A 25,804-nucleotide genomic window follows, 5' to 3' on the forward strand; every position below is an offset into this window, starting at 1 on the left:
GCAGCTGGTTCCACATCGTGGTGGTGCGTGGCCTTAGAAAACGCTCAGCTGTGAATGGATGTCGAGGTATTTTGTATTTTGCCTTGAAGGTCGATAATGAAACTCAGCTGCAGGCAGAACAACTCTTCAGAATACTTACAATGGTAAATGCAATAGAGATGAAGAGAGACCCCAAATCTCTACACAACACCAGGGAAAGAAGAACAGAATATACTCCTAAATGGGGATCAGTTTAACTTTCATCAAAATCGATTTAGTTGTTTTGAGGGCATCGCATTTACGGAGAGAATGATATTTTGTATGTAGCTGAATAATTTTGAAAGGTATTTGAAGGAAGAATTCCAAAATTACTTATACGTTTCACAACTGACCTTAGTAATAGAAGATACCCCAGAAGCAGCTTCACCATAACCAATATTGGACATAACACTCCCAATAGGTAGTGGGTTTGATCGATCCCTGCAGAACACTTCATCAATCGCTTTAAGTTCACATTCATCAGCTTCCACCACACCTATAAAAAAAGTCAAATCGCAATATTATATAAACCCACCCATATTATTTATAACCCCATAATCGAGAAAGAGGCAAAATTTACTAAGCTTCCGAATAAAAATAGGTGACGAATCTTATAGCTAACTGTTCCGGAAAATTCTGACCAGGAAAAATTTTATAATTTTTTTTGTGACAAGTTGTCTATGTATATTCTAGTTTTTTTTTTATGTATTTTCATACACGTGTTTCGTAACAATTAAACAGTGTGAATAAACAAAAATTATTTTGGTGTTTTAAATCAATTTCATATACGACAGTTATATTATTTACTAATAATTTATTTATTTAAATAAAATCCTTTTGATTAATTTTAATATTTATCGTTAATCACTACTACATTTTAGTTATTTTTTATTCCATACGCCAGAAAAGTATACGTTCTAATGCGTGTACTTTTCTTTTTTTATACACGTTTGTATAGAGCTGTGACCATTACACCATGTTCCATATGACACTTAAGTAATAAAGAATAATAAAATATATCTTTTTTTATTCTTTTTTTTTATTTTTTATTATTACATACCTGAACCAAACGCTTCAACATATTCAATATCCTTAGGCGGAATGTTAGCTTCGTCGTAAAACTTTTTCAAAAAGTTAGCGACATCTGTTGGGTTACGATAGAAACCATATCTCGGTCCTTCTTCTCCCTCCAATAAGGACATGAATTCGGATTTTACATGCACCAGTTCTGCGTACACGCTGTAAAATTGTCTTTGATTAAGATAACATTTATTACACACTTTACTCATTCACTCGCTCACACATTTGCACTCACACACTTACTCATGCACTTAGGCGTGTTGATAACGAAAAACAAAAGGCGATTGAAAAAAGTTAAATAAAATAAGGTTAAATAATTTAATTATTTTAAGTAATTAAGTTCGTTTATGGATGAGCTGGGAACCCTGACACAGGAACTTTTTACTTAAAAGGGTTTCCAAATCTTACACCTAGGAATGAAAATGTACCGTCTTAAAATGAATAAACATTTTTTTTTATTTTTATATAATCGCGTTTCATAATTATTAATGTTACTAAGAGACAATTATTGTATGGATTTAAAAAGTGAGAACATTGTTGACACACGCGTCAATATGCAATCTAAAACATTATGAATATTTTAATGGTTTAGAGACTGTTAGGGTACACTTTCGTCTTTAAATATTTGTATTCTTCTGTTGTCAAGCATTTTCATTTACAGCAGGATGTTGTAAATATGAAAATGTGCCTATATACATACTAGCTCCACATGTCTCATTATACATAGTTATCGTCATGTGTCTATATTTATACATATAAGTCTACTTTATGTACTAGTCACGAAGATGTGCAGCGTTTTTGTCGAAGAAAAGCGAAAGAGCGATTGAGAGAGAGTGAGAAAGGGCGAAAGCATAAAGGAAATAGCCAAGAAGCGAGAGTAAGGAGCAAGCAAGCGAGAAAGATCGAGAGAGAGAGAGAGAGGGACGATTTGGGGCGCTGCCCGGCGTTACCGCGTTACCTCTCGAGCTATTTTTGTTAGTGACCTGTTTGACAATCTTGCCGCAGAATTTTACCAGCTACGATCTGTGCTCAAGCAACATCCCAGGATAACCTAATGCCAGTCACGAGCTCCAGATCGGTAAAATTCACAGTCAACAAGTAAATGAACCACCATTCGGTCGGTTCTGTTGTCAAAATCGCACGCGATGCCTGGCCAGTTTGAAGGCTTAGGCGTCATTGTATGTCTGATTTATGTTCTTTAAATAATATATAAATGCCAAAATCAAATAAAATTTCGGCGATATGTAAATAGACATGGAACTCTTACCGTATAGCATCCTTGGATTTTTGTAGGAGGAGCACGTTGATCGCATCAGATTTGGCGCAGCCACATCCGTTCTGATCAAAGGACCTTGTCTTTCCGTCCATACTCAAACTCATGATTCTACAAACATCGTTTAAAGGTTAAGGACAACCTTGTTTTATTTTTATTTGCTGTGTATTGAATTCTTAGTGGGCTGGGTTTTAATATTTAAATACTGAAGCCAGCTTCGCATAGAAAAATGTGGCATGGCTTGGAGTTGACTTTTATCCATGTGGGGTCCATTTATAAACACATTATTTTACTACTTACTGTTTTTTTTTTAAAGTAATAGGAAGAAAATGCAGTAGGCACACCCGATGTTAAGTGATATGCCGCCAATGAACACTCACAATTGAAAAAAGCTCGCATCGCGGCCTTTTAGGAATGTTCATGAGTTGTCGTGAATGTGTTTATATTTATTTAACTTAACGATTTATTAAATTATAAATGCTATAGATTTTAATAGAATTCCGTTTATCGTATTAAAATAAACGATATCAGAATAAATTAATTTTTGCACGCGTTGACAAAAGCGTTTTGCAATTCATATAATTCATTAGTATAAAATTAATACATTTACAATCGTCACAAATTTAAATTCCGTAAACGAATTTACATACAATGCAGACATTTAATACAAATGACCATAACAATTTATATTTCTTACGAAAACGTATAGATTTTAAATGTTCTTACCTTCCATAATGGATAAAAGAATGTGGATGAAGACATAGAGCTGAACCTCCTACAAGAGCGGCCTCACAATCGCCACGTTTGATTGCTTGGTAGGCAAGTTCTAGAGCCACAGAGGAACTGCAGCAGGCCTGGTCCACAACCATTGATGGACCCTTGGAGTTCAACCAATAGGAGATACGGTTCGCAAACATAGCTTTACTACATCTGCAAAATTAAATATTAATTAAAATTACCCCATACACAAGAAGCAAAAAAGGCAGTCAAGCGAAATGAGGTGTGTAAAAAATCTTACTCTGCCAGGATAAATCCCTTTGTACAGTGTAGTCGAAATTCGAAATCAAAATTTGAATTTGGAATTATCATACTGTTGTGTTGGTAAATGTATAATTGACAGTTCATGTCAACACATTTATCACTCTCTGATAGTGGGATATAAGATATGGAAAGATACAGGTGTGTATCATGCACAAATTTATATTTATTTATAAAATATGAGGAAACATATTCTGATGCCATTAGGATTGTAGAATCTCTCGAGTGTGGACAAAATTATTGATCCGCTCGACAGGAAATGAACAATTAGTTAAGTGTAAGAAAAATGTGCAAAACATACCCTGCGATACCAAAACCGCCGTTAATAGTGTTGACATAAAAACAAGTTTTCTCAGTCTCCGAGAAACAGTTTCCAAGGTACACCCCCACTTTCTTACCAGAAAGGTATTCACAGCTTATACCTGCAATAATTATTGTATGAGCCTACTGAAGATTGAAAGAAATTGAAGAATATGTTCTGTTTATGAAAATTAGTATTAGACATGATTTCGTACTTTGATAGAACGGATATCCCAACAACACCGGGGAGTCTCATTTAAAAATATTTATTTATGAATAACGCCTCGCTCCAGCTATAATTTTACATACGAAATATACAAGTTCACAAATTAATTCGTAACTTATGTAAAAGTAAAAACTACTCGAACCTAATTCGTTGTTTTGCTGATGATTTTTTTTTCTATTTTCTGCTTTAAGTACCAATATTCTTGGTATTTTTTTTTTATTGTGTGTTTGTTTTATCTTGTATATGTTTTTATTTTTTATTTTTTGCAAAACTTATATTTACGTAAATTGTCATTCATTTTAGATAGAAGATTCTATAATTATAGTCAGTAGATTTCGTAATATGTATGAAGTAGACTAAATATTACAAACCGACAATTTTACTACTGTACTAAATAACGGTAGTAAATATAACACTAAAATTTTTACGAAACGATAACTAATAAATTATCGTTTCGTAAAAATTAAATTAAATTGTAATGGCATTGAGAGTGTCCATGGTATTGTTTTAGTATCACTAACATCAGATGAGCCTCCTGCCCGTTTGCCCCCTTATAAAAATAAAAATCAGTTTAACGCACCGATTTATAAACAAACATATTTTGTTCACCAAAACTACTTTACTAACTTTTTTTATAGAATAGGGCGACAAACGAGTCCATTTAAGTGGATAGATTACCGGCCATTGAGGTTGAAGTACACTCTTACTTTAAAGACTTGTAGGTCAAAAAAAATATTTTTAAAGCTACTGACCGTATCATGAGGCCAAATAGAGATGACGGCAAGCAAAGATATTAAAAAAAATTCTAGTAAGATCGAAAGCCAACCTATAATAATTAGTCCTAAATACAATGCCGCAATCTTAATACATTTATTATTGAAGTCAAAATCGCTAGGAGTCACAAAGTAGTGTTACTTTCTATTGAAATATTACCTGCATCATAAATAGCCTGGTATGATTGTTCCAAAATCTTCCTGGACATGGGATCCATGCAGTTTGCCAGACGGTAGTGCACCCTGAAGAATTGAGCGTCAAAGTATTCCAGACCGCGTACTTTGCCCGTGCAGTCAGTTACTTCTGGGTGATTGACTTTCCAACGGAGATCCTTGTTGTTAACTGGATTAATCTAATGTAAGAAATTTACAGATTTTATATCACAGATACATTGCAAAGAGAGTACTTTGTAGGAAGGATTTTGAAGGAAGTTTGTTAGAGTGTCAACCGCAAGCGCGGTCACGTATTCACTAATTAATCCTCGCCACCTAAAACTTGCCCAAGCGGGGCCCAGGGGTCCATGCGTTCTAAAGAAGAGATAGTAATCCATCCCTGCATGTACTGGACCCGATCTCCTCTTGCTATTTCTGAATGGCCCTGTAAAGAATACTTGCTGTGTCAAGTATCTTCACAAACCAACAATGGGCATGGAGACACGGACGAAACCACCTTATCGCACGTCAAGATGCGGATAAGTCTCTGCTGTTATCGCATCCTGCCTAAGGCGATTGTTGCTGGCACCTTGGGGTTTTAGTGGGTATACACAATCGAGTCCCACGTAGCCCTCCCTTACAACGCAGTTGCGCCGCGGTAGGGTATGCGATAAAGTTGCGTACCTGGGCTACCGCTACCACCTCCTTCAACTAATAATAATGGGTAAAATCCAGGGAAAACGGCGTGTTGGTCGAAGGAAGAAGTCATGGCTTCGCAACGTCAGGGAATGGATGGGTATTGCAAATGCGGAAGAGTTGCTGCATCTGGCGCAGGACGAGACGCGTTTCAGGAAACTGACGGCCAACCTCCAGTAATGGAGAGGCACTTGAGGAAGAAGAAGGGTATGCACAATGTACCAGAAAAGAAAAATATTCCGTAACTGGACTTGCCTTAATTAACAAAAGCATGTAACCACATTCGCTATGGATGTTCTAAATTCAAACATCAATATTTCTTACCTTATTATAAAGTACATTTGAGAGTTCCTTCACATTATTGCATTCAGGATAGAGACCAGACATCCCAGAGATGACGATCTCTTCACCAGGTGAACAGACCCCACTGTCATCCTTCTTAGTACCAGCAAATTCTTGAGGTTTTGGCGCCATCTGTAATGATTTATCTTTATATATATAATTCTACTGTACTTGTGTATGTGACTGAACTCCTCTAAAGCGTCTGGCCCGATTTGAAAGATTTTTTTTTGTTTGCGTTTGAGTGGCGTTCGGATTGGTTTAGACTTTAGATTCACAAATCATACTGGCAGATGATGCTGCAGTTGGTATCTTGGTTATGTATCTATACAGCAACAACAGCTGGTATATATATATATGTATAAATATAATGTGCATGTATTCGCAATTAAACTCCTAAAGGGCTGTATTGATTTTGATTATTTTTTTTTGTGTGTCGTCGATCAACTATTAAAAATATTAAAACTTTTAGAACTACAGAATTTTGGTGACGTTTCTATATCTGTAAATTTTGTATGTAACAGACATTTCATCAGACAAAGAATACCAAAATTTATTAATAACAATTTATGCCATTGTCTGATATTAATTAGTATTTTTTTCCACTTAAAACCGATGTATCATAAAAAGTATATATACTCTTAATATAAATCCTTATCAAACCCTAAGAATTAAAAACTCTCGCTTATGGAGTTCACATTCCTTCCAAGACAGTTCTAGAAACTATTCGAAACCAAAATTGTATAGAAATGTTTCCCAAGTCCTTTACCAGGGGGAAAGGTTTCAGACACTTACCTTGCAAATTTGATGACTATAGGGCACTAGAACACTAACCTGACTAATGGAAAATTACCAAGCACAACTTATATAAACATTTAATTATTTAATTATACGATATTCAATTCGTTTTAAAATTATAATTAATTAATGTCAAAAGGTGCGCACGATTGTTTTTTTATATACAGGGTAACGATTGTCATAATCGTAAATCGTAATAGGTACTAGGTATTAACGTAGTAAATAGTAACTCACTTCATAATTATCTCTAGAATTACTAAAGCGATTTAATTTGATTTGATTCATTCACGTGTATGATGAATGAATGAATAATGAAGGAAAAACCGCGGTAAAATGGCTCCATTTTAAGATACGTTTCTCAACGCAGAAAAGAAGCAAGTGATGATTTGAGTAGACTTTTGCTTCGAATTGCTTTCGGACCTAGCAACTTTTTTCTTTTTTCTGACCTCAAGAGAATGCTCGGTGGACAGAAACTTTACTGTGATGAAGTGGTAATCGCCTCTTTTGAGGCTAAACATAAATCGTACTATATAAATTGTATGACCACTATAATCGCTGTATCGCTCTTGAACGCATCTTGTATAATTTTATATGAAAGAAAGTTTTAGAAAATTGTTTAAAAAAATGCATTTTTAAAAATTTTTAAAAATTGCAAAATTACTTTATTTTTTACGTGTTGTCAATAAAACTATTAAAGCCGAATACATACGCATAATTTCCGAATGACAGGACCAAATTGGTTTTTACTTTTTTTTACATTTGTTGTTTATACATTTATACAAGTTTTCGGCAATAGACATTTTTTTTAAATCTATTTTTTTTCCAATATGAAAGTACACGAAACAAAAGATAACATAGTCAATAGTACAATTATTGAGGCAGAACATATTTTAATATTGCACTGCAACCGAAAAACCGCCTGTAAATTGTAGACCCTACTATATAACCTATCTTAACAGGACACTCTGTATACAACAAGTTCATGGTCAAATACGTTACTTCATTGAAAGCTAATTTTTAAAATTGAATTAAATAAATTGTTAAGTAATTTTGCATTTGATATAATATTGAATAATAGGCTATTTGACTAGGTTTTAAAAACCATTTCAAATTATTTATTTGTGAATAAAATACACAAACTGTTTTTTTTTAATTATGTAATGGCTTAAAATTTTGAAACATTCACAAATTCAAGATCCCGCCAAAACGGCAAAGGCAAAATGGCGTCGCGAGGCCAATGACGTACAATACGTAAACACGTAAACAAACGTCAAGTTAATTAATGTTAATTTTGATTCTGAAATTACGTAAATATATTATATTTCGATCAAAAACAGTCATTATAGTAATATGTTCTTATTTAAAAGACAATCAGTTCGACTGATCTGAGACAGTTTTATCATTTGTGACACGTGAGTCGTGACTGACGTATAAATTTACCGAAATTATTTTAATAAGTTAATAATAAGACGTTTTTCTAAGTCACCTTTGGAGGTTATTACCTACGTAACACTAAAAATATTTAGAAAATGAAAAACGGCTTAATGTAGAAAGTTTGTTTTTATGAAGAAATCTCTGTTACTCTCCACACATCGTCGCATTCGATGGAACCACTGAGAAAAGCAGTGGGCCAATTTTTCTTACATGGCTTCCTTCTCTTCTATGACATTTTGCCGCATCTTCAGTACTCTTAAAGCGAATACCTCGAATTTTATCATTAGTTCTTGGGAAATTTATATATATAATTATTAAATGAAATGCCTGGGCGTCACATCAGAACTGTATGGCGAACCATTGCTCATTTTTGAAGCGATTTTAACCATACAGCAATAATCTTTATCCAATTAAATACATTTGTGATTGCAGCATTGCACCCGTAGGCAATCAAGCCGGGGCGTAACTTTGGTTGAATGCCCTAATCTATTTTTTTGGATTGGATAATTCATCAATTAAGGATATATTAATAAAACAAATATTATAAACAAAGCCTTTATTTTACACCTGCTGTACATAAATAAACACAAAACACTTAGTTTTTTAACTTTTTTTTTTCAACAATTTCAATAATTTTATCTGTAATGCGTATAACAATTTGTATCGCATGGCGTTAAAGTAAAATTTCGTAACAGATAAAAAATAACTACCATAAGTACAACTTAAATCAGTATTTTATCATTTTAACTGTAACATAAGACATGTCTGACATAAATAAATGTATGAAACATCTCACTGAGGAGAAAACCAAGGGTAATATGATGATTAAAATTTATTGAATTATGACATTCTAGAGACTAGACCCTCTGAATTTTACCCTTTTTAAGTTTATAATTAAACACATCGTAACTTAAAAAATGCCAAATGCAAGATTCCTAAATGCTCAATACAAAAATCAATGCACAATACAGCATACAGTTCCAACAAATATCATCCAACTTCAAAGCATATATATTAGTTATATAGTATATTATGAAGTATTTGCCTCTACTACTATGCTGTCTGATATCTTTTCCATATGACAGATGGAAACTCTAGCTAATTGAAGATTATATTTTGAAGATAAGATTAAATGCGTTTATTATTTCTGTAACTTCAAAGTTTTTTGTTCTGATTTTTTTTATATAATATGAAACAAATCTTGCAAGGACAGTACTTACTTTTTTTTCGCTTTACACAAACTGCACAGAAATATATTTAATGAGCTCGAATCGAATAATTAAAACTGTAAATCAATGACAAAGATACCTTTTAATCTATTAAAATTAAAACTTAAAAAATCATGAGCTTATGTTAGATAAAAAAATAACTTTTTTATTAAATTGAGTAAATTGCAATAACACTGAGGGGGCCGAAAAAAGCTTAAATAATGGTGTTATATACTTAGGGCGTGCACCGCTCAAGGAAACGGGGGTAAAGACAGACATCGCGGATGTGGTGCCGGGCTAACAGCCAGCACAGGAATCGTTCTAGCCCCAGCCCATACCCACCGTGTGGTACCGATCCGAATTTACGTTGGTCAGTGTACCAGTAGTATGGTGTTGGGTCGATGCCTTCCCGTTTGTAACCTGCGGACAAAATTACGATCAAAATTAGGCGTGGCTGTGTTGTTCGTGAATACATTAACGGTACAGTAGGTAATAATCGGTAGATTATGATGACAGCTGATGATTAAAACTTGAACATTGTAGCTTTCAAATCTAGTTTTTTTTAATACTTAAAATACATCACGTCAAATTCAAAATCATTTATTCATATAGGTAACACAATGTACACTTATGAACGTAAAAACAGAAATGTATATGAAATACTTCTAATTTTACATTAAATGTGAGTTTTCAAATCATTGGCGTAGAACGGAAGAGAAGAACTGGCGATAAACTCTCTGCCACTCCTCCCTAAATGTATATGATATATATATATATATACATATGATAAAATACAGGCGTTATACAAAAATTTAGGAAATCATCTTATACTTTTTCAAAATCAGCATAAATAGATTTTATTATATGTTCTTTCAGTCGCACGACTGGAAATTAACACAATTTAATGCGTAATAAACTTTTTTGTTGATAATAAACTGTAGATTATCACTTTGCTCTATTGTCAATAATATATAATATTTATTTTTTCAGACACAAGGTTACATTTGCGAAGTTTTCTCCCTTATTTTTTACATCATATACCCAATGTACATCAGAATCTTACCTTCCATCAATTGTTCATAGTCCCATATCCTCATAGAACCACCGACAATCTCACCAACTCCCGGCATCAGCACATCCACAGACTCAGTCAAGCGTTTGTCATCTTCACATCGGGGCATATAGAAGGACTTTATTTCAGCTGGAAACTTGCATAGAAGTATCGGCACCCCGATTGCATCTGTCATTTTACGTTCGGGCATCTCCGGTATGTCCTAAAATAATAAAAAAAAAATCAAAAAAAAAAACATTAGAAAAATCTGGAAAGGGTTCGAAGAGAATTTCAGCCTTACTAGATTTTCAATCAACTGTCTAGCATCTTTACTAAATATTTTATTTATTTATTTATTTATTGTATAAATAATCTTAATAGTAGAAGTTTGTATGGTGGAAACATAAACTGGACACAGTTTTTCTGTTCACCAGGACGTCGAAAATATTTAGTTAAATTATAATTAACTTAATAAAGTGACATAATATACAACAAAACACCTTTACCCTCAAAAATTGCACAAACAACGCACTAAAGCAATCGAAACACCGCCGCTTCATACATAGCCGATGCAAGAAACCTGTTCTTGACGAGAATTCTCAATCGACTACAGGATGTGTTCTAATATTCCACTTAATACCGCCACTTAATTAACGGTCTAAATGATATTTTGAAAGGCTTATCACTATTGTGCGCAGACGCAGGTATACATACATCGCCGAACTCATAGAAGGATCCATCGTCTTTTGTGATATTGTTTTCTTTTAGATATTCCAAAGCCTCCGTGTACGCCATTCGCTTGAATGGCCGTGTAGGTTTCTGAAAGAGTAATTAATTGATTCAACGATATAAAAATTAGGTTAAAATAGTTATTGTGATTATTAAATACTAGCTGACCTGGCAAACGTCGTTTTGCCATGTAAATCATTTATGGTTATTGTACCTCACTCGACATAGATAGGTATAGTGTGTTGCGGACTTTTTTGTAGATATTTATAAGATCTACAATTACTTAGAACATTTTATGGTTCAATCTTGAATAGTTTAGGCAGGGTACGCAAAATAAGTAACTTTTTTGGTTGATTTTTTACACCTTGTGTCCGAAAAACCCTATTATCTTACGGAACCCTATTTTTGTCCAAAATTAAATATAGCCTATATTACTCGTGGATAATGTAGCTTTCGAATGGTGAAAGAATTTTTAAAATTGGTCCAGTAGTTTATGAGCCTATTCATTACAATCAAACAAACAAAGTTTTCCTCTTTATAATATTAGTGTAGATATTTATATATATATATATATGAAAGAAATCATAATTCATATTATAGAGTTTCATACAGCAGTCACATGACACGGTCAAAGATTATTCAACGATCACGAAGCATGCAAATTTATTCGCGAAATATTTATAAATAAATTTTCGACGGAGAATGTTCTCTATCGAAATATATGTGTGTGTAAACATATATTATTGTGTTATATTATACTTGAATTAACATGTAAAATACTTGAAATATGTCTACGAGTTTACTGTGATGGTACATCTTGACACTGGTCCGACGCCATCTTGCCTAGACAAGCGTTTTGACATGTTTAAATAATCAATATTTCATTTAATTATTAAAACCTCAAACTTAGCAATATTAATAATAACGTATAGCTTCTTCAGTCACTTCTTAATAATTTGTATAGTTTTTAAAACTGTCAGTCTCTTGGGTCTAAGAAAAATAAGATTCGATACTCAACGCTAATTACAGAAGATTTCTTTCCGATGCCTTCATCAAAGAAAATTTTGGTTCACGGTGCACTAAGCCATATACTACATCTTTAACGTTATCGAAATACCTTAAAGTCTGGGTTCAGTTCATAAACCAACTGCCCTTCGGGCGAAGCCAGCACCCGATCGACCACATCCACCACCAGATCCTCGATCCTGTCCAGCAATTGCTCAAACGTGATGAAGGGGATCTCCGCTTCTACGTGGCTGTACCTGTTAATACAATTATACTTTAGAAACTATTCTAATACCGAATTAAACTTTAGACAGATATGTAAGTGCGTGCTCCTATTTCACCATGCCTCCTGCTGCTATCAGCCTCTCTTATCTCCTCTATAGGAGGAATCTATGTTTTTAATTTATTTTATTATTCTTTACGACTCAAGATGTCATATGGAATATGGTGTAATGGTTACAGCTCTATACAAACGTTGTGTAAAAGAAAAATCTTGGCGATTAAAAATAGTGGCGGAGAGTTTATTGCCAGTTCTTCTCTTCCGTTCTACGCCCTTGATTTGAATACTGAGCAGTAAATGCAAAATTAGAAGCATTTAATGTATTTTTTTTTCGACGTTCATAAGTGTACATTAAGTTACCTACATTAATAAATTATTTTTGATTTTTTTAAACTTATTTACGATTACAATTAGGTGACAGGCTTCTAAGTTTCTAAAAAAAGGAACAAATTAAAACAACTATATCACTCAACAAGCAAGGTTGTATGGGTGTGTGTGTGTATGTGGGTGAGTAATTGGGTGGGTGGATGTTTGTTTGTATCAGGCACACGCTTGAGACCATGATATGTGGAAATTATTTTAATACATCTAGGAGATTTTCCGTTTGGTCATTTTTTGACTACAACAACTACTTATAATAAAAACAACAAATACATATAGATACTAAAAATTCGTTAAAAATAGCGCGCTGTGTACATATAACAGGCGGGAGGCTCATCTGATGTTAAATAATAGTGCGTTGTCGGCCTTTTAAAATGTTTATATGTCATTTAGCGGGTATTTAATAAAAACAATTTCTTAATATGTACAATTTTTGATTGATTTATTAATTTACTAGTTGATCCGGCGAACTCCGTTCCGCCTTACATTTAATGTCGTGTTGCAGATTAGCTGATAAATTAATTACGATTTTTATGAAAATAATACAAATACAACACACACATAAAAATTGTCGCATATTTAAGTAGCTTGATATATTTTCCATAATTTACACAAAATAAGTTTGTTGTTATGTTTGACCTCTAATATATACGTCAATCCTTTTCATTAATGACTTTATTTTATATTTTTATGTAAATTTAATCCAAAATACGTCAGTATCAGAATATTGTGGATATAACTAGTTGAATTAGCTATTCAATTATTCTGTATTTATTCTTTAATATGAACAGAGTTTACCGTATCGACGGGATGAAAATTAAATGTTTGACAGTTAATAAACCTATTTAAATTTTGTTTTTAATTTGGGACAGAGGAAAATACAATCCAATAGTGAAAATCAGCTGTTCACGAGTTATATATTTATATGATATATTGTATGTATTTATATAATAAATAAATAAATATTCCTACTAGCAGATTCGGCCAAGCGTTGCTGTGGCTAAGGTTTTTGCTATATTACATAGTAGTAAACTATTCAAACGGAAACGGTAGAACTTATGTGAAATGTAGATAGCTTATGTGAAACGTTGGTACTTTTAACACAGCTACATCTGTCAGAATTGTATCAAACAATAAAATAATAATGCGGGTATAAATTGAAATGTAAGCAAGCTATCCTATCTTTTAAGTTCACACGGTGTGCAAATTTGATTGATATGTCCATCGCGGACAAACAACGTGACACATAATTTATATATATTAAGATAGTTGTGACTTACTCAGCGAGATGTCTCCTAGTTCGCGACTGTTCGGCGCGGTACGACTGCGCTATACAATACACATCACCCAACGTTGCAAGACAAGTCTCGAGATACAACTGTGAACTCTGTGTAAGGTACGCTTGCTCTCTGAAATATAACACTTATTTTACACTGACATTAACAACATTTTGTTTTTTTAGCTACTAAATAGCTAACCAACCTTTTTTTCTATGCTACCCCATAGAGATTGTTCACTTTTTCAGAATAAAATCCCAACACTAAATTTTTTTACCTATATATTTTCCATATAATGTTGAGAGAAATTAAATTTTTCAAAATTACATCTTTAGAATTAGAATTTTGCTTTAGCCAAATATTTTGCGATTCATTTATATTTATATAGAGTGAATGTATAAATAAAAACATTTAATCTTATAAATAAAAATTAAGATAATTCATATATATATAGCTTGAATAGTAATCACTTATAATGCCTGTTGTAACTTCGATGCGAACTGCATTTTTGTAAAAAAAATATTTACATATTGATGGCAAGTAATATTTTTATTTTATAAAGCTTATAAATAACTTCATAACACAATGCACTAACCTACTCTAAATTTTCTAACTGAATGTAATTCTCTGATTTTGTAACGTAAACATAAGTCCAGGGGATAATATAGAATATAGATAATCGTTTATATGGCGCGCCTCTCGCATACATAATAATTTCAACAACAGTGTCTACGGCTAAAGACCTTCCCCGCAGTACGGCTAAAGAACTTATCCGAAGTACGGCTAAAGAACTTACCCGAAGTACGGCTAAAGAACTTACCTGAAGTACGGCTAAAGAACTCACCCGAAGTACGGCTAAAGAACTTACCCGAAATAGCTAAATTTGAACAGAGTACTGCCACCCTCACACTGAGTCTGAACGAGTGTGGGAGGAGTCACCTCTGTGTAGCTGCGGGCGTTAAAATGTTCGCGGAAAGCTCGCGTCACGGCCGCACGAGCGCGTAGTACTTTCGACGTGTTCTCGCCACGAATCATTATGTGCCTGAATAAAATAAATATGAGCATTAACTATTGTAAAAATGTATTATATATATAATGTATGTATTAATATGATAATTTGCTTCACTATCTCATTGATTGGTTGCAGTTCTTTAAAATTTTCGTATAATCAAAAAAACATGGCAATTAAGAGTGGAAGTTTCTTGCCAGGTTCGTCCTCTACTCTCTTACTATATATTTTAGATTTTTTTATGTTAATGTGTAAATAATACCAATATATTTACAAATGTAATGTATTAATATGACAATTTGCTTCACTATGTGTCTATTGTCTATTATCATTGGTTGCAGTTCTTTAAAATTTCCGTATTATCAAAAAAACATGGCCATTAACAAGAGTGGCAGTTTCTTGCCAGGTTTGTCCTCTACTCTCTTACTATATATTTTAGATTTTTTTTTGTTATGACGTTAATGTGTTAATAATACCAATATTAATAAACTCATTTGGATTTAATTTGTTGATGACAAGAACTCCTGGCACAAACACAAATTAAACAGTATATTTGTCATTAAACTATCTAAGGACTTATGGTAATTATCTAATAATTTCTTAAGAGATTTAGTAGTTACATAACCCATGTTAACATCACAGTAAGAAATAGTTCAGCAACAAACACAATTTGTGTGATACATTTCGTAATATTGAAACATGTGTAAAACTTTAACATCTGAACAAATATTAAATTAAAAAAATATAATATAAAATACTGGGTGCATTTTAACATTTATAGATACAGATACATGACACATATTTGAGAAAGTAAGACAAAATCAGAACCACTTTACTCTTAAAATGAATGTGTAGTGATGGAAGAACATTGTTGTATTTTCTAGGTATTCTTTTTTTTATTTTATCATACTCAACAAAGGTTTTAACACTTGCAACTTCTGTTTCTTTACACATAAAAATTTAAAATTGGTAGTATATTTAGTTTCTCGTTTCTAAGGACAAGAAACTATTTTTATCATACTGCCAGTAGTGTGGGGGTGAATTTTTTGATATGTTATCTAAACAATAGAATTAGCTATAAGAATGAATAGAATACCTAAACAAACCTGTTATCGAGTTGGACATCTGGATGTGCTTCCTCATTCAGTATAGCATCAGCACCTCCAGGTGGGGCCAAACCAATTAGTTCCCAGTAGTCTACCGTCAATTCATGGCCTCCTGGTGCCTGCGATAGTAACAGTATTAATTTTATGTGTAGCCTCATGCCAATAATACTTTGGACACATGAAATAAAATCATTGGTCCATGAGTTTATTTAAAAAAACTTAACATGTGACACTTTAAAAAAATTATTTTATTTAATAGAAGTGGAAAGAGGTAAAATACAGTTCAACTCAATAGAAATCTAATAAGACAATAGTAACTTACAGTTTTTCCTTCTGGAACCGCTTCCAAGTTCCCATAAAGGACCACAGATGATTCGGTTGATAACACCAGGGCATCATAAGTCTGACAAAGTTCACCATGAAGCACACATTGTAGGTAGCCTGTACCATCACGCAATGTGATAAATGCTAGTGATTTTCCCTGACGCCTTAACCTGTGCACCCATCCAGATACTTGTATCCTTTTCCCTCTGTGATCCTTTGCTAAAAATCAGGTTATATATTAATAATACTATAAAACAACTTAGATATTTCATTTGATACATTTAATTGAATCAATAATTTATTTATACAATTTAGTTCACTAAGGTAAAGTTTATTTCTTCATTTTTATAGATACTGAAACAAAATCTTCTTAACAAATTGTTTTAATTTAACATTGCAAGGGTAAAATTTACAATTCAGTACCTCGATTTTGAGGTCAGAGGGGGAGGGGAGAGGGGGGAGAGGGAGGGTGGAGGGTCTACTTATCACCCCCAACCAATTTCAAGCACCAGAAACAGTTATTTCAATAAAAAAATAAAAAAAACCAAAACGTATATACCTAACATTAACCGGACCCATCGTCCTCAAAGTCATCCACATAAGCCGGTCGTTTACCAAGCATAGTTCACCAAGTTTCAAAAAAATGCAAATAAAATAACGCACATTCACAAAAAAACAAAAGAAATGTAAAAAGTAGCGGATTTTTAACGGCTAATCCGTACTGTAACACTAACACACTCTTCTGGCAAAATCCAAATTCGAAATGGCCGATTGCGTTTAAAAAATGAATAGGGATGTAAAAAATATCGATTTTTAAAAAGTCGAATTTAGAGCGCGATTTAAATATTCGATGAAAATCTTCCACTTTCCATTATTATTTAAATTAAATATTAATATACTAACTTAACCTAACTGAACCAGATAATAATTCATTTTTTGAACAGTTATTTAAATTAAATATTAATATACTAACTTAACTTAATTGTACTAGATAATAATTGGTTTTTTGAACAGTTATTTAAATTAAATATTAATATACCAACCTAACCTAGCCGAACTATATAACAATTCGGCTTTTGAACGGCTCCGGCGCGAAGGAAGAGCAGCCCCCACCCGCTGTACCAAAGAACAGGCATTTCATGCCTGTCCTTTGGCACGTAGCGGGTGGGGGCTGCTCTTCCTTCGCGCCGGAGCCGTTCAAAAGCCAACAGACAAGACTAGACCACGTGAAAAGTGGGGTGCTCTGATAATTCCAATTAATAATTCGGCTTTTGAACGGCTCCGGCGCGAAGGAAGAGCAGCCCCCACCCGCTGTACCAAAGAACAGGCATTTCATGCCTGTCCTTTGGCACGTAGCGGGTGGGGGCTGCTCTTCCTTCGCGCCGGAGCCGTTCAAAAGCCAACAGACAAGACTAGACCACGTGAAAAGTGGGGTGCTCTGATAATTCTAATTAATAATTCGGCTTTTGAACGGCTCCGGCGCGAAGGAAGAGCAGCCCCCACCCGCTGTACCAAAGAACAGGCATTTCATGCCTGTCCTTTGGCACGTAGCGGGTGGGGGCTGCTCTTCCTTCGCGCCGGAGCCGTTCAAAAGCCGACAGACAAGACCGGACCACGTGGATAGTGGGGTGCTCTGATTTTTGAATATAAAATTTAGAAAATAAAGTAAACACTTTATTGTAGTAAAAATTAGCTTTATAAGCTGTAGGAATAAAAAATTAATTCTTTATTATCATCGATTTTTAGTAAGAATTAGCTTTATTGTAGTAGGAATAAAAAAAAACAATTCTTTATTATCATCGATTTTTCATACTAAAAACAATCGATTAATTTTATGCAAAATGTCACATCTCTAGTAAATCTCTAGTAACCAATAGAAAAGTATTAATTGGATAACCAATAGAAAAGTTCGAAAGTTAAAATGGCGGATTGTTTACAAATTTGTACTGTTGCACAAAACATCAAAAAGTGTTTTTAAATATTTAATTAGTGTAAATTACAACTCAGATACCATAAATGACTCCAAATGTCACGGAAGTGTTCAAATCAAGGCCCCCGAGACCCTATCTAGGGGTCTGAATAAGCAAATTCAAGGTAAATAGAAAAGTTTACAATGGCGGATTGTTTACAAATTTCTAATATTGCACAAAATTTCGAAAAAATTTTTAAATATTTAATTTATTTTAAACTACAACTTAAGCAGCAAAAATTACTCCAAATCTCACGGAGGTTTTCGAATCAAGGTCCCCCGAGACTCCTACACACTCAGTTTAATCACAATCAAGGTATTGAATATAAGATCCAACCCCATTGCAATTGTGGTAGTAAAAATAGAATAGAGCATACAGTTAACATAATATCTAAAAAGGTCTGAGTATTACATCATTTATAAACAAATCCTAACATAATGCACTAAAGACTTTCTTAGTACATAGTATGAACATACCTTAATAATGTGATTCTTAACATCTAATTAAATAGTGCAGTAGAGTTTACATAATTTAAAAGATAACTAAAGGAGATTATGATTTATCTTAGTAAATAAGAAATTAAGTATGAAATTTCTTAAATAAGTATAAAATGCTAAATACTCACTCTGAAATAACTTAACTGATTCTGCAACAGGAAGGCTAGGATCCTGCTTAATAACAACTTTCTTAGCATCTTCTAAGTTCTGCTGCCGTTTGTCATTGGACTCGTCTTCAGCCTTCGCCTTGTCAGCAGCTTTATAGTTTTCCCTTACCCACATCTTTTGAATCTTCTTCAATTGGGATTTCGCCGCTACGTCGAACAATTTACCCTCTTCTTTTGAATCCACGTAAATGGTCGGAAATGGCTCCTTTCCTGCATGACGCATTGCCTGCAGAATTGTTTTAAATGGACTCTCTTGTGTTCCATCGCCACTTTCGTCATTCCCACTCTTTTCCGATGTGTAAATCGCTTCTGAAAAATCAATATGCTAGAATACCGCAGTACGTTATTGAATATAGGTTATGTAAAAGTGCATACCGAGCGATAGTTTTTCGATTTCAGGCATTATTTATTACTTCTCACTTGCTTAACACTAAGTTATTTTACAATAATAATTATAATGAATAAAAATATCGAACCAGACGGTATTATTTTAGTCTGGTGTTTCAAACTTAAGTTCAATTTGTGAATTGTGATTGACACGTTGACACCTTTGATGTACATTGTTCATCATACACATAATATCTGTGCGTTGTGACACAGATGACCACAGAGATAAAATATTCCCTAATAGGTAGCGGATGAACTTTAAAGGCGGAAATACATTATTAAAACGTTTATTAAAAGTTTCACATGATTTTGTAGTCATATAAAATAGTACAGTTTGATTGGACTATCTGTTTTCAAAATGAGTTTCCGCCTTAATAGTATAAAATGTTATAAAATGCTTAAGAATTCCGTATTCTGCTTCCACATCATTCCGATATTGAAAGTCAGCTGCAGGTATTAATACATACAACTCCGCTGAACACTCCATGGTAAATGGGTTAGAATAGATGAAGGCCCTTGGTCGTCGATGATTCGAACCACTCTTCGTTGAATACTGTGAAGTAGAAGGAGCTGTTACTGGGGAACTTGTGCCCAGAGGTGAGAACAGTACTGTATGTAGGGTCGAAGTTTAAGGAATTAAATATTTTAACTTTGGCAAGTCAATACATTTATGAGAATATTTTGTATGTGCGGAAAAATATAGATATCTTTAAAAAGAATAGTAGCTTCCATAATTATAGTACTCGTAATAAAGACAAAATTAGCGCACCAACCACAAGGCTGCATAAAACGAGTAATTCTTTCCAAGGCAATTGCATACGTTTTTTCAACAAAATCCCTAGTGAGATACAAATATTGTCAATAAATAAATTTAAATCGTACACTAAAGTAAAACTGCTTGCTAAGGCCTATTATAATATAAATGAATACTTAAACGATCATAGTGCTTGGATATGAATTGCTTCAGTATAAATAGGTAACGCGACAGAATCTCTCGGCTGCATTTTCAGACTATGGGGCGATCGTCGACATCTACGACTTTTTTTAAATGTAAAGTGGGAACAAACCGTGATTCATGTGGTATCAAATTATTTCAGTATAATTAGTATTATTACTATTTTCTTGTGTAGCCAAGTGCACATTTCAAGGATCGTCATGCTCACTCAAATGTCATTGCTTGTGGCGGCGTCCATGTGTCGGGTTGTCTCTCTCCCTAAAATATGGCGAGGGGGCCAATGGCTGGCCATGCGTCATACTCGTGAACGGGTGCTACTTGTGGTGACTGGTCGTACTTGAATTCGTGTTTTCGGTGATAAAAAAACTTGGCGATTAAAAAGAGTGGCGGAGAGTTTATTGCCAGTTCTTCTCTTCCGTTCTACGCCCTTGATTTGAGAACTGGCAGTAAATGTAAAATTAAATTCATTTAATATTTCTTTTTTTGACGTTCATAAGTGTACATTGTTACCTACATGAATAAATAAAATTTGAATTTGAATTTGAATTTGCAAAGCAATAAATATTTCTCAGTTGCAACATATCACTGATATGAGAAGAAACAGATTCGGGGACACAGCCATGTGGGACCTCAGTTTTCACGAGTTTAAGGTCGGCACATGCTCCGTCGATGACGACTTTGAAGCTCTGATCAGCCAGAAAGCTGGAGAACCAGTTGCATAATTTCTTGGAAAGCCCGTAGGCTGGAAGCTTTGAGAGAAACGCTTAATGAAGGCTTTCGTTATAACTAAACCAACCGCTAGCGCTACCGCTTTCCCCTTGGACTTAATATGTTCTGTGACGTCAGTATATTATAGTCTGTAGTATGCACTATACGAATCGTACAGTGTATACTACAGACTATAATATACTATAATATTTAGCCAGGCAACTAGGTATAATACGATCAGTGATTAGTGAACAGTTTATGTCAAAAATTTCAAACTTAACGTTTGTCCTACGACAACGCATCTGCCTCGAATTTGTACTTTTAATTTTAAATATTTGACGTTATTTAATTATTTACTTTAAACGTTTCATCAAAGTGTGTACTGTTTTATCCATAGCTGACCAATTTCGTTCGTAGATGCTATTATCATTGTTACCATTTGCTAAAAAAAACATCAAAGCCTGCGGTCTTTGCATGCACGTTGCAAAATAATTTTTACTAGTTAGTTTTTAAAAGGGTAGCAAAATTAAGCTCCCACAGTACAAAATGGAAGATTTTTTGAAGATAGAAAAGATTGGGGAAGGGACTTACGGTGTTGTGTATAAGGGTAAAAACAAAATCACTGGAGAGTATGTTGCAATGAAGAAAATCAGATTGGAGTCTGAAGATGAAGGCATTCCTTCAACAGCGATACGGTAAGTGCTTTATTCCATTATAGCCAGGTAATGTGGTAGGAAATTTATTTTGCTTTATAAATGAGCTTATTTTGATAAATTGTATATGTTAATAAATGGTATCTTTTACTTATAAATGTTATGCAGTATTAAGTTAGACTCAGATTTTTTGCTCAAATTATTGGCTATTGTTAAATCGTTACTGCAAGAGTTAATGAACTCGGTGTCATGAATGATGAATGTTGCAACTTTAGCCTCTTCCACCTCTTCAGAGGATTTCGAATTATTTGCTTGTTTATAATTTTGAACATACTTAATAATTAAGGTTTTATTAATACAATGAACCACTCCTGTGACATATTTTCATAAAATTTTATTTCTTCTTTAGAGAAATATCTTTGCTGAAGGAATTGAATCACTCAAACATTGTTAAATTAGAGGATGTGCTAATGGAAGAAAATAAACTTTATTTAATTTTTGAGTTTTTGTCGATGGATCTGAAGAGATATATGGATTCCTTGGGATCAGGCAAGGTAATAACTTTTATAATTGAGACCCTTGGGTCCCAATAACTAAAATGGTACAAATGATACAAGTACTTTAAATTGTTGTTTCTAATAGCAACAGGGTGCCAATACCATGTAAATATGTTAAACAACATATGAATCATCGTAATTATTTATAATTACGTAAATCAACTATAAAGTTCTGATTGTTTGGGTGTCTGGTCTTTATAATTATTTTTCTAAAACAACAAAGTTGTTACACCTTGCTAATTAATAATATTATAATTTAAATTGAATACTGTTTCAGTTTATGGATCCTGCCACTGTTAAAAGTTATCTGTATCAGATTAACAGTGCTATTTTATACTGCCATCAACGCAGGATTCTACATAGAGACCTCAAGCCGCAGAATTTACTTATTAACAAGACAGGTATTATTAAGGTATGTAAGATAATATATTCTTGTGAATTTTTAAATTATATGTTGCAGCAATACCGAATATACCAAAATACAATATATAGTAAATATTTTTGTATTGATTACACAAAAAGTATATATTATGCTTAATTTAGTACTTACAAACTAGTATGTATACCTTGTAATGGGTTTTGCTTTATTTTGATGCTTAAAGTTAGTTGCTTACCTAACAATGTTGCCATTATACAAAAATACTAAACCAGCATAATGTGAACACTTAAATAATAAGGAGGGCACAAGCCACCTGCTTATTGCTTTAGTGCAACTACGATTAGGAATAAAAATACTTAAGCCTAGTGTGCAAAACTGCAATTGATTTACAATAACTTAAACAAAAACTAAAAACCGTATAAGCAATGTATGGAGCTTTGACCTTAGTGTCTCATGATATTTAAAAAGATGGTATTAATTTAGCTTATAAATTGTTATCTATTAAATATGTACTCTGTTTATTTATTTCTAAATCACAGGTAGCAGACTTTGGTTTGGGCCGTGCTTATGGAGTACCAGTCCGTGTATACACTCATGAAGTTGTTACACTATGGTACAGAGCCCCTGAGGTGTTGCTTGGCTCACAGAGGTAATATCTTCTTGATTATTATTAAAATATTTTTATTACCGTTAATAGCAAAATGAATTTATTTTAATACCTATAAGTATACATTTTACTGTAATTTCTAATTTAAATTTAAACTAAAATTATACTTTCTATTATTGTCTCAGAGAGATTAATTATGCAATTCCAGATATTCCTGTCCTATTGACATGTGGGCTGTGGGGTGCATCTTCTCTGAGATGTCTTCAAAGAAACCCTTGTTCCAAGGAGACTCAGAGATTGATCAACTTTTCAGAATCTTCAGGTTATAAACACATTTTATGATATATATAGGTGGTAACATACTCGCTAGGCCTCTGGCATTGAGTGTATTCCATAGAATATATGGAATAGAATGTATAAGCATTTATTTTTGTTAGAAAAAACACTCAAATGTGTGGCAATTTTGTGATTTTTTAATAAATTTTAAGGCATATATGAACATGTTAAGAAATAGAAAGCCCTTCAAACCTTGTTCTGAGACTTCGCCTCATAATATCAAATTTTGTTGAGCCCTCAACTCGAACTATTTACAGAGAAAAGTTTTTGATGACTCTCGAAACTAGATTAAATATGGCCCTTAAGTGAACAATGCCTTAATTGCACACATAGTAAAATCCAACTCCATAGCAACGGCTTGAAGGGAGACTTTAGGTCTGTAGTCTGTTCCCACTGTTATTGTATTATAATTTGTTTAACAGAATGCTCCGGACTCCAACAGAGGAGACCTGGCCTGGAGTGTCATCGCTACCAGATTATAAGCCCACATTCCCCAATTGGTCTACTTACAATCTACACAATAATGTAAGTGGCCATTTATATTTTTGTCCCATGCCCCAAAGAGATATGTTTTCAATATTTTGTTTTTGTTATACTACTTATTGATTTTTATTTCCTTTTTCCTTATTATTGTAAAAAATGTTCTAAACGAATACTAACGACTGTCTTCTGATATAACTTCACAAGTAATAAAAAAAATTTGTGTACGTGTGTTCATGTGCAAGATCATTCATGTTTTATAAAAAAATATTTAATTGATTTTTTTTATACCATAATATTATTTGATAACTATTGGACGTAATGTAATTTTTAAAGATATGTTTAGCGACCTCGTTTTGGCAACATCTAAATTGTATCAAACTTTTAGGTCCAAAACCTGGATGAGGCAGGCATGGATTTGCTTCAAAGCTTCCTCGTTTATGACCCAGCTAAGAGGATCACCGCAAAGGACACCCAAAAGCACAGATATTTCCGTGACGTCAAACTGCCCCCGGAATTAACACGCACAAACGCCTACATCAAGAACGAAGACGTCAAAGAGGTTTAGCAAACAAGAAATTGATTCATCAAAAGACTTCGGCCATATGAAAAAGATCAAATTTGATGTTAGCAAACTCAAATTACTTGATTCCAAAAAAAATACTATCGGAATGGGTAATGTATCCAAAATATATAAAAATTCCAAACAAATAATGTATAATAACTAGAAAAAGAAATTAAGTTGCAGGGTTCTATACAATTCCAGGTTTTTTCCAATTGATTTTTTTATTTTTTTAGAAAAATCAACTAATTGCAATTACAAAGTATTTTATAAAACTCCTCCTTCAATATTGATGTCCTTCTGAGTCTTATATAACAAAGGCTTATCATTGATTTGTTCCCATTCTAAAAGAACGGTGACCATACAAATACAACATTAATAATTGTGTTTGTTTCTTCCTTTACCTCAGAAACTGCCGGTTCGTATTGAAATTGTTTGTGTTAGTCTATAGATCGACAATGGGACGTTTTGACCTTGTACTTTATCAAAATAGCTAGAAACTCCTGCGCATAAATTCGTGCATGTTTCGATTAACATTGGTTTTATATGACATAATCTGCTAAAATATGGAGTTTCTTCATCTGGGACCTAGCACCTGTAATTCCTAGATAGTCTAAAATACCAGTTATATAATATGTATTATTAAAATTTGATTTAATGTGTCACATTTTTAACGAATAAATGTGATTTGTCAAATGTGTAACTACAAAATCTAGTAATTTTGAAAATGGTGTATGAGTTTGAGTTCAACGTAGCACCAACTGAGCCTCTGTTATTGAAAAATTATGGGTTATGAAAAAAAATTGGTGCTTTTGTATGTAATGTATGGAATTCTTTGTAGGCAGCATTTGACATGCATTTAAAAGCTACATTTAAAACATGCTGGACATCCTAGTACCATACTTTGATAGTTTATAAATTCTTGGACCACAATTCACTGCCAGGTGGTGCGAAACTGATGCTGTCTCTGTTTATAATATAGTAGATGAGAGAGATATATTTATTCTGACTTTCGGGAGTGCCGTCATTTCCGATTTAATGTTTGACT

The 25,804-nt window shown here is 33.3% G+C and overlaps 3 protein-coding genes and 1 long non-coding RNA gene across 4 annotated transcripts in view; 2 read left to right on the forward strand and 2 right to left on the reverse strand.

Moving 5' to 3' along the window:
* Nucleotides 1-6,756, reverse strand: part of LOC110999413 (fatty acid synthase) — a 32,182-nt gene extending 25,426 nt beyond the window's left edge. Inside the window, exons 1-8 of the mRNA XM_022268447.2 lie at nt 6,692-6,756; nt 5,882-6,031; nt 4,869-5,061; nt 3,711-3,831; nt 3,098-3,301; nt 2,366-2,482; nt 1,079-1,257; nt 372-514 (exon numbers count right to left, since the gene is read on the reverse strand). Of these exons, the coding sequence (XP_022124139.2) occupies nt 372-514; nt 1,079-1,257; nt 2,366-2,482; nt 3,098-3,301; nt 3,711-3,831; nt 4,869-5,061; nt 5,882-6,031 (1,107 nt within the window). The 5' untranslated portion in view covers nt 6,692-6,756. The remainder of the gene's footprint in view (nt 1-371; nt 515-1,078; nt 1,258-2,365; nt 2,483-3,097; nt 3,302-3,710; nt 3,832-4,868; nt 5,062-5,881; nt 6,032-6,691) is intronic.
* A 1,919-nt stretch (nt 6,757-8,675) lies between these two features.
* Nucleotides 8,676-19,671, reverse strand: LOC110999402 (asparagine--tRNA ligase, cytoplasmic). The gene is made up of 10 exons (XM_022268433.2): nt 19,508-19,671; nt 19,094-19,441; nt 16,497-16,717; nt 16,175-16,293; nt 14,928-15,101; nt 14,063-14,191; nt 12,234-12,378; nt 11,102-11,206; nt 10,400-10,610; nt 8,676-9,756 (listed from the first exon to the last, which is right to left on the reverse strand). Exons 1-10 carry the CDS (start codon nt 19,533-19,535, stop codon nt 9,572-9,574), a joined length of 1,665 nt encoding a protein of 554 aa, XP_022124125.2. The 5' UTR covers nt 19,536-19,671; the 3' UTR covers nt 8,676-9,571.
* On the forward strand, nt 17,991-18,806 carry LOC123689719. Its single transcript, XR_006750631.1, has 2 exons — nt 17,991-18,592; nt 18,702-18,806. It is a non-coding gene; the product is annotated as an uncharacterized LOC123689719 (long non-coding RNA).
* Nucleotides 19,672-21,438: 1,767 nt separating the features above from the next.
* Nucleotides 21,439-25,261, forward strand: LOC110999409 (cyclin-dependent kinase 1). Its single transcript, XM_022268442.2, has 7 exons — nt 21,439-21,877; nt 22,245-22,389; nt 22,670-22,804; nt 23,311-23,420; nt 23,587-23,700; nt 24,137-24,239; nt 24,583-25,261. The coding sequence occupies exons 1-7, from the start codon at nt 21,729-21,731 to the stop codon at nt 24,760-24,762; spliced, it is 936 nt and encodes a 311-aa protein (XP_022124134.1). The 5' UTR covers nt 21,439-21,728; the 3' UTR covers nt 24,763-25,261.
* The last annotated feature ends 543 nt before the right edge of the window (nt 25,262-25,804 follow it).

This window comes from Pieris rapae, chromosome 14 (assembly GCF_905147795.1).
Source record: "Pieris rapae chromosome 14, ilPieRapa1.1, whole genome shotgun sequence".
Lineage (NCBI taxonomy): Eukaryota > Metazoa > Arthropoda > Insecta > Lepidoptera > Pieridae > Pieris > Pieris rapae.